Raw genomic sequence first — 12389 nt, 5'->3', positions numbered from 1 at the left:
CTTTCTGGGTGGTGAATGTGTCGTCTGTGCGGGGTCAGAGAGCTCTACGATTTCATCAGAAATATCTTCATTCGTGTCCTGAAGAATAAGGTCTTACTAGTACTGAGCGACACGAGGGTGAGTAGTTAATGACAGAAATGTAATTTTTGGGTGAATTACCCCTTTGAGGCATTATATACAATAACTTAAAGTAAAAGCTCTGTACAGATCACACTGACCTGACCCGATCTCACAGTATTATCTTGTGTTTCAGGGGGTTCAGCTGACAGCCTTCAAGCCCTCAGGTAACCGTTTCACACGGACCACGTCCGCACCGAATCTCTAGGGGGCGCACTAGTTCTTCACTGGCGCTTCTCAACGAATCGCGCTTGTCGAATCACACCCGAGCTCGACATGTTGTCAATCACAGTCTTGGTATTTCACGATTAAAGCTGCCGTTTCCCGCTCTGCTTCCCCGACAGGCTGTTGAGAGGAAAGCTACGCTGCGCTCCTGCGCGGACACGTGACTTCCCCCGGGGGCCAAGGCGTAGCTCGTTGTGTGGAGGAGCCACCGCTGCCTCCTCCGCAATCCTGCAGGACCGTCTCGTTCCCAGAGCTCGGCCTGTGTTGAGTGAACGAGGGCTTTCTGATAAACATGAAACGACTCTTTCAGCAAACGTTCAGCGGTCAGCAGGGACTCCTCGATGTCGCGTTCATCATTTTATAACGTACACACGTTGTGAGAGCTACTGAAAGTGGAGCGCCACCACAACATTAATCGTGACCAGACAACAGAATGAGTTGTTAGTGATTTTCGACTTCGGTTGGGAACGAGCGGCCCATCCGTGGAGATTACATTCGGTATTTTGCAGGATAGTAAAACTGCGGACAATGAAACCTATCAGCCGTTTGAGCTTTCTGAAGAGACTGTATCTAGATATCATTTCAGTGAGACGCTGCATTTAAAAAAGAACAAATGCTTAGTGCGCAAAATAGCATTTCTTTTTAACGATTTATTCTATTCATGCTGTAATTCTACTACCCGTTTGAAATAACGCAAAACAGTCATGTAAATAAATATTTTATTGTAATAGGCATTCCCTATTTTTATACGATGCATATAAAATGCATTACTTTTTTACTCCCACTATTAAAACTAATTTGTTTGTTTTGATGTGGAAAGTGTAGTCATTCATGAATACTGATTTTTTAATTTTATTTTTATTTTTCCAAATGATACAGTTGATTAGAATAAAACTGAATAGAAAAATAATTGGTTCGAATGGATTTCAAAAGAAGCACTCTCTCTTTATCCGCGCACAAAGGTGGCAACATGTGTGAATGTTTTCTGACCTTCCCATAACCTCTTTTTATTGGCACGCTGAAGAGACACTCAGAGCGGAGCAGCATGTCTGTCTTTAGAAACAGACCCATTCACAGTAAGATTGCTTTTAGCCGCACACACACACACACACAGTCCTCAAACAACTCCGTGTCGTTTATTTTATTTTATTGCAACCAATTTTTTTTCAGTTAAATGGAAAGACAAATAAATGTGTAATCTATGTAAAAATGTGCTTTAAATAGTTTAACTGATACTGTTAATTACATTGTTTCAATAAATACCTTCTTTTGTCTCATTCGATTCATTTTTGGACAGGCCCTTTTGGAATGTTATTTTTTTTTTTGAAATACCAACTTAAACGTATTCGAAAGAAAATCACAATACTCATCGTCGTCCATTCAAAAGCACAGGAGCGTTAAGGTAAAATAACGGAGATACGTAAAGCGTCACTCTCAGACTAAGAGATTAACGGCACGAAGAAGGAAACACTATAAAAACACCTCCGCGTCCGACAATGATTGTCATGCTCGAATGATTTTAAAAGAATACAAATGAAAAAAAAATCCTGTACATTCATCACATAAGAAAGAATTGCCTTTGGAAAACTGTTCACCAGCTATGTCGCGCGTATGGCTTAAACTCTCGAAGCGGCCTCGCTTTCAGACGGCGGTGGACCTCTTGGAGTGAAGCATTTCTATGAGCAGGTTGTTGCAGGGCACTTCTCCGCACAGGTGCTTGTAGCACAGGAAGTCCTCGGCCTGCGCGCTGAGAGACCGGACCTCGGGCAGCCGCAGGATCAGCTGACTGAAGCGGTCCAGACACTGAGGGTAAGAGTAGAGCGTGTACTCCAGCAGAGCGCTGTTCACCTGCTCCTGAACGCTCTCCACGTACTGCTGGTTCTCCAGGAGCTTCACATCTGCAGACCAGAGACAGATCATCACAGATCACAGGCTGCGTTCGCTCTTGCGCCCCGATTGCTCGGATATTTCGCGTGTAGCGTTACTGTTTTAAATGAGATTGGGATGCGACGGAGACTTGAGCGCAAAAGACAAACACAAAACGCGGGGAGCTTGCATATAGAAACACACGGAGCACACTGAAATCAGGTTTTTAACCCTGATCTGACAAGTATGAGGAAAAGGACGGATATCAGAATTTTCATTTAGTTTTTAAGAGCTCAAAACACTGTTGACGTCTGCTGGTAATGAAGCTTGTTTCTGTCACTGAACAAACGATAAAAAAGGTAATTGCGACTTTGTCTCACAAAAACAAGACTTTTTTTCTTGCAATTTCGACTTTTCTTACAATGTTCTGGCTTGTGACATATCACTGACATATTGTTTTTTTTTCTCCTCAGCACTGGACTTTTAACTCACAGTTGTAAGAAAAAGTCAGAACTTTGATAGAAAAACTAAAAACTGAATTTCAAAAGTATATCTCACTATTCTGACTATTTCTTGAAATTGGGACTTTATATCCCTCAATTCTGACTTTATAACACGTTACGCAAGTTTAGGGAAGGCTCGGCTAAACAGGACGATAAAGGACTGTTAAGTAATCCTCTTCTCTTTAGCGGACCCATCAGCGTTGCTACGTCAGACAAGCCATAGACAAGCAAAGACAAAAACAACATTGTGGAGCAAAGAGGAAAATGACAACTTGCTGACAGGCAAGAAAAAGAGGGTTTGTTTATGGTATCAAACAAAGTCTTAGTTTTTAAATTGTGTCAACTTTTTAAGATATTAAAAAAATAAATACCATTTTGACAACGTTGACCTACAGTGGCATGAAAGTGAATGACCGATAACGGCCCAAAAACAGAATTTAAAAAAATCATGTTGGTTGTGCTTTTATGAAAAAAAAAATCTTGAGAACATTTGAGAGAAGAAATCGTATTTGGGAAGTCTGAACAGCCATATAATCCAAGTGAAAAAGTGTGTGTGTTTTACGCTGTAGTCTGTGTGTGTGTGTGTGTGTTTGGGCGACAATAGCTGGGCCCATTAATGGAGCACTTTAAAGCATTAGCGGAGCTCATCAGAAGAGCCATTCACACAGTAATTAACATGTTGAATAATCTTTTCAATGCATCTGAAGGACACAAATTACTCAATAAAGGTTCTTCCATTTAGGCAAAGAATGGAAAAAATCAATGTGACATAGTGAGAGGAGATGACAAATTCTTTCGCTTTCAAATACAGTTTTCTCCTTTCAGCTGTTTGTTTATTGTGCTTAATGAAATTGAAATAGGACATTTCTAGGATACGATTTGTTGCTAGGTACGAGAAATTTGGCGTCCGCTGCGTTTATTAAACTGTACTGTACTCACGATATAATGATTACAATTAGTGCCTTCAAAATCAAAGTATGCTGAAAATCTTGCTTAGACAAGGGCTGGTTTTCATATAAGATCTTTGTAACTAGAAGGTCAAATTAAACAACTGTTGAACACAGTTTGAACACACACACACACACACACACACACACAGGCACATGTTTAAAAGTCACTAAATAATGTAGGCCATGATTTTTTTAGGAATGTCAGGATGTAACATTTGTATCGGAGCAATACAAGTTTTGTAACTTTTTTGCACGTTTTAATTTTATACAGTGTATCACTTTTTTGTCCAGTGGTTCGACATTTTTGTGTTGTCTTTGACATTTCTAGCTTCTTCAGCAATTGTTTTGTTCAATAAGTATTCGGCCGCTCACGTTTTTGCTTCATCTCTACTAGACTGCTTTATGACACTGTGACAACTTACCCCACCTAGCATTAAAATGAAGTTATGTTGACCAATAAGATCATCATACATGTCATCTTTTTTCCTTTTAAGCCAGTGCTTCTCATCCTCTTTGAAATCAAAGCCCCGTGACTTCCCCAGTGAATTATGGACTAAAAATAAGAATATGTGTTATTTTTATTTCATCATATTTAACGAATGTTTATTACATTATTGTTTTATATCATATTGTTATATTTTGTTAATTAATATGGTTATTCATTCCTACATAAAATAACATTTTGGATCTTGGCAAAATATATAAATAACCCTAAAAACGCTCATGAAGTTATAAGATTGCATTAATTTGCGTGTCTTTTCCATTACACCCTGTCTTGTTTTTTTTGTCACTTCGGCTTGTTTTAATGCTCGTTTAAACTTTAAATCCTCATTAGGTTAGCACATCAGTTGAGAACGGACTATGGCATCAAAATGTATCGCGTATCAAGCTCCTAGTGGATTTTTAAAATGCACAAACATTTGTGTTTTGCGTCGTTTTCCTTCACTTCCAGTCGGTCACTCTGTCACTGAGAAGCGCGGTACTCACTGGGGTTGAAGAGGATGAGAAACTTGAGACAGGCCATCTCTCGTCTGTCCACCTGCAGCAGCTGCAGTCTCCTGGCCAGCTCCTGTCCTCTCTGAACCATGCTGGCCAGAGGAGGTCCTGCGTCAGACACAGCCGACAGATCCACCTGCAGCACACGGCACCTTCACTACACTCTGCACCGACAAGGATGCTTTCCTGTAGCGGTGACGGACGGTAACACTCACCTCCTGTCCAGTAATGAGCAGCAGGCTGTTCTCTCTCCCATGATGCACCTGTCTGCAGATGTGATCGAGAAGCAGCAGCTCGCTCCAGCAGTTATGCAGCAGTCGCATCTGATCTCCTACCTAAACGAGGAGAAAGCAAGAGTTATTGCAAGCTTACAGCAATGGTTTTTTTTTTGCATAATATTGTAATTTGTATCATCATTTATTCACCCTCATGTCATCCCAAACCCACATGACTGTCTTTTTTTGTCCAGACAGTGACATTTAAGAGTGTTGTTAAATTCTATACTAAAACTATGAAGAATTGTTTGCTTGTTAAATTAAATAAAGCTGAAAAAAAATTAATTAAATTAAAAATATTAAATTAAATAGTATGTGAGTCACAGCGATGGACTAAAAATGTAAATTAAAACTAAATATAAATATTTCAGGGGAGGAGGGGGGTAACAAAAAGTATGCAACAAACACAGTTACCTAAATTAACAAAATTATTCCATTAAAAATATGGGATTACAATATAATGCAATATATATTAATAAATACAATAACTGCATAGAAATTGCATGCTAAATAATAATATTACTAAATAATAAAAAACATTTGTGCTGTCAAACAATTAATCGCAATTAATTGCATCCAAAATAAAAGATGTCTTTGCATAATATATGTGTTTGTACTGTTTTTATATATTTATATATTTTATGTACATATTAAAACACACATATGCAATATGTTTTTTTAAAAGCATTTACATGTAAATGCAATTATATATTTATTTTATATATTTGATGTTATATATAAATATATTTAATACATAAACATAACACTTTTTTTCACATATATGCGTGCAAGTTTTTGGATTTATATATACAAAATATAAATAAATGTAAATATATATATATATATATATAAATATAAAAATATATTATGTAAAGAAAAACATTTATTTTGTATGTGATTCAGTGTTTGACAGCACTAAAAATAATACTAAAATAATTCTGAATGTGGTCTAGTGTTGTTTCGGACCCCACTGGCATCCATTGTATGGACAAAAACAGAAAAAAAAAAAAAAAAAAAGTGTCTGTCCGCACAATAAAGATCAAGGGGTCCAAACCATCATTAGAGACCTTTGACTTTCACTGTACGGACAAAAAATGGAAACGTGTTTCAAACTATCTTCTTTTGAGTTCCACAGAAGAAAGAAAGTCAGGTTTAGAATGAACCAAGGATTGTAAATAGAGCTGAGTGAATGGTTTGAGTTGAGATCTCAGAGCTTGCTTGTAACTGCGTGCGCGATAAAAGCTTCACAAACGGTATACAGACTACATCAAAAAGGGCGCAAACAGAAAATCGACTACTTTTTGTAAAAAATCAGACGATATTACAAACGCGAACTAAAAAACAGCCTTGTCAACAAGTCAATAAAGAGTCTAAATGACGATAAACGAGGCGGTGTTCCTCAAATCACAGCACACCGCAGAAGCTCGAGCGCGTCTAAAACCCAAAGAAATACAACCCTTGTGTACAGATGAACAGCTAGATCATAAAACGAGGGAATGAGAGTCCTTGTGACGAGCAGCCGTCGAGCGCTGTATTTATGAGCGCCGAGCGCTGACCTCTGGCCCCTCCTCACCTCTCGGCCTTCGTCTTCCTCCCCCACTAATCCTCCGTCCGCATACAGTACGGAGCGTTTCGAAGGCCACGCCGTGTCAGTATTACGCGCAGCGGGCGGCACCAAAGCCCTAACAGAAGCGCAGCGCCACATATATCAACCCCAGCCCAGGCAAAATTACTCAAACCGTATATATCCACATCTAATCCACAGCCCCCCGACCCCCGGAAAACTTGACCTCTCTCGCGCTTGTGGATAACAACCCAACCCCCCCGGTATGTACACAAACATGCACCAAATAGAGTTTATTAAAGCGCTTTTCAATCCAAACGCACATTTTCCACATCGCACGGCAGCTTTCGGCGGCCCCGGGAACAATCGGCGAGCTATCGGCGCACGGAATGTAATTAAGCGTCTCTGAAAGCGATGCGTCTGCAGGAGCCTGGCACGCGTTTGCAAACTCTCACACATTTTGCGCCAGTTGCCATGGCTGCGGAACGGAGTGAACCGCGCGAAAAATATGCGACGGCCAACGCAGGTGCGGACGTGCAAAAACAAAGTTGGAAATTATGCATGATTCGCTTGAATTCGTCGGCCGAATACTCCGTCTGGCGTGAGTCGGGGCGGGTGATCGAGGGCTGAGAGCTTTGAGAGGGCAGATACTGTGTACGTCAACACTGTAGCGGAATCGCAGCGACAACGAATCTTTTGTGATTTCCAACACTCCCTGATGGGATTACAGCTACTGAGTGTCCGAATTGGAGATCCCTAAATTCGCATCTGATGCCTTTTCGCCTAAATTCCTCACGGGGTGTTAAAATTTGGACTTCGAAGTGTGTCTGTGACGCCGGCGCAACGTAAACGTTATACGTAATCTTGCTTTTAAAACTGCTTGACAAACACGCTGCAACAAAACATTCGCAATATCTGAACGCCTCGGCGTCCCTAAATGTTATCTCACGGTAAGATACGTGGTTCGGGCGACAAAATAGCAGGCTTTCTCCAAAATAGTATTAGACAAAACACTGCTGAGGATCATTTGGTTGATCAGAGATGTATAAACACACACACACACACACACACACACACACACACACACACACACACACACACGGACTGCGTCTTATCACGGAGCCGTACCTTTAGTTCCTTGAAGAAGACACAGCTTCTTGCCCACTCGACTATTGAGAACAATGTCTGATCTGCCATGACACACAGCAGGCTGAAGGGCCGAGGCTTGTCCAGCTTCCCCTTGCCGCTTTGCTCCTGGTGAAGGTACGCACAGATCTTGCCTCTCACCTGGAGTCATGAAGAGAAACAAAGAACAGCTGTCGGATCGAGAAGTCAATGTTAAATAACTGAGCTCTGTTTTTCACTTAAATACGGTATCATTTCAAAACAGTACAAGATGGGTCTTCTATTTTTTATTTTATATTAAAATAAATGTCACATAGTTTAGTGGTAAAGGTAATTAATGCACTAACAATGAATAATACAGGTAAGTTGTTAATAATACACTTTGTTAATAATAATACTGCTCATTGTAAATTCATGTCAGGTCCATAATATAAATATATGTTTTATTTGTAATTGATTTTGTACTGTTGTATTAGTAAATGTTTAAATTAAGAAGATTAATAAATGCAATTTATTATACATATTACTTTTATTACTGCAATAAAATGACACGGTTCATGCTAGCTAACAAACAGCATTCGCTAATGGAATACAACAAACAGAATCTTAAGTGATACCAAAAAATACTATATTATTAAATTTAAAATTTATTTTCCAAAATAGCAAAGGTTTGACTTGAACAATGAACCCTTAAAAATGCCAGAATCTTCTCCCTTTAAAGGGACAGTTCGACCGAAAATAAAAACACAACAATTCAATGCGATTCCAAAGCTTAAGTGGCAAAAGTCAATGGGGTTCAATATTTTTGTTCTTTCAGTTCAAAATGTTTAAAATCTTATCTTGCATTCAGAACAGATTTGCAAAAGGCGTATTCTACAGAAACTTTGTAAAGATGCAGGAGGCGATGGGATTTTGTTCAGTTTAGCCGGTTTTGTCCACGTGTACGATCTGACTAAAATTGCTTACGCTAACTCAGAGTCACGTTTATAAAGTACTGAAGTGATTCGACTCGCACCTGCTCCTCATCCGGATCGCAGCTGACCAGCTCGAGCACCAGCGGGGGCAAGCCGGGGTTCATGGGGCTGGTGTGTGGAGACGCGGGCATGCAGCCGTCGGGGTAAGGGTACCCCAGTGAGGAGTCTGGGGAACTGGAGTACACGTCTGGGTACTCTGCTTTGATCGATCTGCTGGGTAAGGAGGGAGCCGTGTACTGGTACTGAGCCGGGAACGAGCCGTAGCTCTGCAGCGCTACACCCAGGGCCGGGGGGCAGAGAGGAGGGCAGTCGTACTCCGGAGAGGACAGGGAAGTGGGATGGAGACCTGAGAGCGATCCGGGAAGCGTGTACTCGGTCTGGCTGCTGGACAGGAGGGACGGGTTGGCCTCTATTTTAAAGCCGCTGGCTCTGATTAAAGCTCTCTTCTGCTGTTTCAGGGCACGGTCCCGCTTGTACATGGGACCGAACTTGTTCCTGCCTCCTCTCATTCGATCCGCACGGACAGCTGGGAAGAAAGAGGGTGAGAGCGTTACGGGACGCGCATCAGACTTATCATATATCGTGTACATTTTGTGCTGTTGGAATTGAAGTGTTAGCCTATTTTAGGAGCACGGCGGATGAAAAGCCAAATAAAGCAAGGAATGCCTGGCGAGGTTTTGCTGAAGCAAGTCGGGGCAAAAGCGAATGGATATTTCTCTTCATATGGACATTTTCCGGGCTGGTTTTTGTGAGCTCTCGACATGAATCCGCGAGTCTTATCAGCGCGTGAGGAATGTGTCACAGGCGCGCGCGGAAACAGGTGCTTCTCTGCACTCGGCCTGGGAAACGCGCGGCCGGAGAGCAAAATAAGACACGGACAAGTATATTTTCCATCCCTGAAAATGTTAAACGAAATAAATAAGTCATTTCATATTCATTTAAATTAATTTGGAAGGAAATAGACTTGTTCATAAATATTAACTGTTAATGAATGTGTCAGAAAACGCTGGTAAAGCAATGCTTTTTTACATATATATATTTTATTTTTCGTCTTCTGGGTTTAAACTCCATAATGAGTGTCATTAAACATTAATACAATCATAATTATTAAATATTGCATTAAATGTTTTCCCTATTCTCCGGATATATTTTACTAAAATGCCTTTACAACATAAACACATATTACACATAAACCTTATGCCCTCTCAGGTTGAGGTTCAAGACAACAGTAACAAAATCGTCGCATTCAGGGCGACTTTTACCATGACAAGACATCTTTTACGCTTGATCGCTCTGTTTTGTCCACGTGTAACTTTTCTAAAAGAAGCAGGGCTCACCCTCGAGTCTCATGCCGACGCTGAGGCACTTCTGGAAGCGACAGAAGGGGCATCTCTTCCTCTGGGTTTTGTCAATGCCACAGTCCTGGTTCTGTGTGCACGTGTATCTCTTGTTATTCTGCACCGTCCTCTTGAAAAAACCCTGACATGATAATGCACACAACAAGGATTACATTCTGTCTACTCTTTAAAAACAGCATCACAGTAGCCTGCGCTAGCAGTGGGCTGTTCTACATTAACAATTAACAGATCTGTAAAAATGAGTTTTGGCTTTCTTACGGTAATATGGATGTCAATGTAAATAGTCAAAGGCGGTATGTATTTGCATACAAAATTAAACCAGAAATATATTAAGTTGCACTTGATTTGCAAGGCGTCCTTGTTACATTTAAGTACTGAGAAATATCAACAGCACGCGCTTAGGGTTTGGTTTCGGGTTATAAGCATGCATTTATTCATTGCATAGCATTACCGTAAAATAAAGCGAATGCTGTTATTACTTAAAATGACTAAATAATAACATAATAAAATAACAAAGGCCGTTAAGCAATCATTTTCGCAGAATCCCCCACTGTTAAAAAAGTTTTTGGTTAATATTTAAGCGTTTCCGACACGTCTACAAAAAAAAAAAAAAAAAAAAAAAAAAAAGCGCGACCTCGCCGCTGGAGAGAGAGACAGTGTCGTACCTTGCAGCTTTCGCAGGTAAGGAGGCCGTAGTGGTACCCGGACACTTTATCTCCACACACCGGACACAACTCCTCCAGCTCCTCGTCCGCCGTGAAGTCCATCTCCCTCACAGACGCGCCTGAGACTGAGCGACAGAGCACGCGCTTCCGTTAGACGCTCGTTTGACCAAACAAAACAAAAAATTAAAAGAAAAATGATTGTCGTCGAAAAAGCGCCCTAGAGATGTCCGGCGTTATTAAACTCTATTCAAGAGCGTATTTGTGCGCGTGCATTCCGGCCACATCACGGCTGATATCATAGCCGCCTAAACATCGCGTTAACTCCTTTATCACATAAAATAAGGCGCGCCTATAAAATACCTTAGAGTAATCGGCCAGGGATCAAATGAAACGAAGGCTGTGTGAAAGTATCAAAGGAATGCGATGCTGATTGGAAAATTGAAAAGAAAATGTATATTGCTGGAGATTGCTCGGCGCGTCTGTTCTGTCTGTATCTGGAGGAGAAAGAGGAAAGGATGGATCTGATTATATTGACTCTTGTCATCCCTCCTATATGGACGTGACACCTACCCACCGACCCACTCACACGCCCACTTCCACTGGACACACACACACACACACACACACACACACACACCTAAAAGAGCTGAGCTGGGCAATTATCAAAAGCAATTGTATTTTAAATAGCAAAAACAAAAAGGCTGTACGCAACTTTTATTATTAGTTATAAATTACTGATAAATGAATGAACATTTAAGACGAACACAAATAATTTTTTACTACAGGCCTATAGAAATTAAAACTGCAGATCAAATATCCAAAGTGTTGAAATAATATTCTAAAATAAGAATACTGAAGTTCTGAATGTTTTTGGAATAACTACCGAAACACCGAAAGGCTCATTGCCGCTTTGTGTTCATATTTATTTCATACAGCTCTTTTTAATGTAAGAAAATAAAAAATAGCTCACTATTAAACCGACGCAAAAAGCTAAGCTTAATCAAGTTTGACGTAAAGAAACGGCTGCGTGAGAAAAAAAAAAAAAAAAAAAAAAACAATCACAGATTTCAATGGATGACATTAACGGATTTTTAAAAATAAATTAAAATCAAAAATTAAAATAACCTTTTCAACATCGGTGTCGGTTTTATTTAGGTTATTTGGACCTATTTAACTCACTATATTCACTCAGCCTACCTGCATAAATGAAAAAGTCTATTTTTTAGGCTTTCCCACGTTTAACTAGGCTGTGATACATTTAGGCTAAATAAAAATGAATATGAAATCAAACAAAATCTGTTTCCTACTTCAGAATTAAATAGCGTATTTTAACGATATAGGCCTGTCGAGTTTTTAGAGAAACGACGCATCTGCATCCGCGCCTTTAAAACTGTTTCACATCATATAATCAGGTTATCAGCTGCCTATTCATCTGCCTGCATTGCGATGTTTTATCGCATAAAACTGTCCGCGCTTCCCAGCGTGAGAAACTTAAAACGAGACGAGGGCGGACGAGGCAAGGCGATTTTTCTCAACGCGTTGTTTTACGAATAATTGCTCTGAAACCTAACGCGCACTCACCGTTAACCCGCGCGTCCAGCGTGCGCCGGCCGCGTCTTTATCATTCAGCTCCGGTGCTTTCAGCCCTTCACAAACTTCAGGAGCGGATCTAACAGGTCTGAGGTCCTCCTCGGCGTCTGAGCGTCTTCCTCCGCGCCGGATCAGAGCGTTAGAGAGGTCTTCATTGGATAACGCGCTCATGTGACAGCTC

The 12389-nt window shown here is 40.6% G+C and overlaps 2 protein-coding genes across 5 annotated transcripts in view; one reads left to right on the top strand and one right to left on the bottom strand.

The window, feature by feature from the left end:
• adgrd2 (adhesion G protein-coupled receptor D2) overlaps window positions 1–1619 on the top strand; it is a 21833-nt gene extending 20214 nt beyond the window's left edge. Inside the window, exons 25-26 of one of the 2 annotated variants that reach the window (XM_043247884.1) lie at window positions 254–284; window positions 462–1619. In XM_043247884.1, coding sequence (XP_043103819.1) covers window positions 254–284; window positions 462–469 — 39 coding nt within the window. In that variant the 3' untranslated portion in view covers window positions 470–1619. Of the gene's footprint in view, window positions 1–253 lie in introns of both variants that reach the window. The other variant, XM_043247883.1, reaches the window with a different exon arrangement.
• nr5a1a (nuclear receptor subfamily 5, group A, member 1a) lies at window positions 1182–12389 on the bottom strand. 3 transcript variants are annotated; one of them, XM_043247888.1, is made up of 9 exons: window positions 12200–12389; window positions 10979–11112; window positions 10619–10743; window positions 9933–10074; window positions 8637–9121; window positions 7625–7783; window positions 4873–4992; window positions 4649–4793; window positions 1182–2240 (listed from the first exon to the last, which is right to left on the bottom strand). In XM_043247888.1, exons 3-9 carry the CDS (start codon window positions 10718–10720, stop codon window positions 1984–1986), a joined length of 1410 nt encoding a protein of 469 aa, XP_043103823.1. In that variant the 5' UTR covers window positions 10721–10743; window positions 10979–11112; window positions 12200–12389; the 3' UTR covers window positions 1182–1983. The 3 variants fall into 3 exon arrangements, with proteins under 3 accessions (XP_043103823.1, XP_043103821.1, XP_043103822.1); XM_043247886.1 differs by having other exon boundaries at window positions 10619–11112; XM_043247887.1 differs by lacking the exon at window positions 10979–11112.

This window comes from Puntigrus tetrazona, chromosome 8 (genome assembly GCF_018831695.1).
Source record: "Puntigrus tetrazona isolate hp1 chromosome 8, ASM1883169v1, whole genome shotgun sequence".
Classification (NCBI taxonomy): Eukaryota; Metazoa; Chordata; class Actinopteri; order Cypriniformes; family Cyprinidae; genus Puntigrus; species Puntigrus tetrazona.
This window is presented reverse-complemented; position numbering and strand designations above follow the sequence as displayed.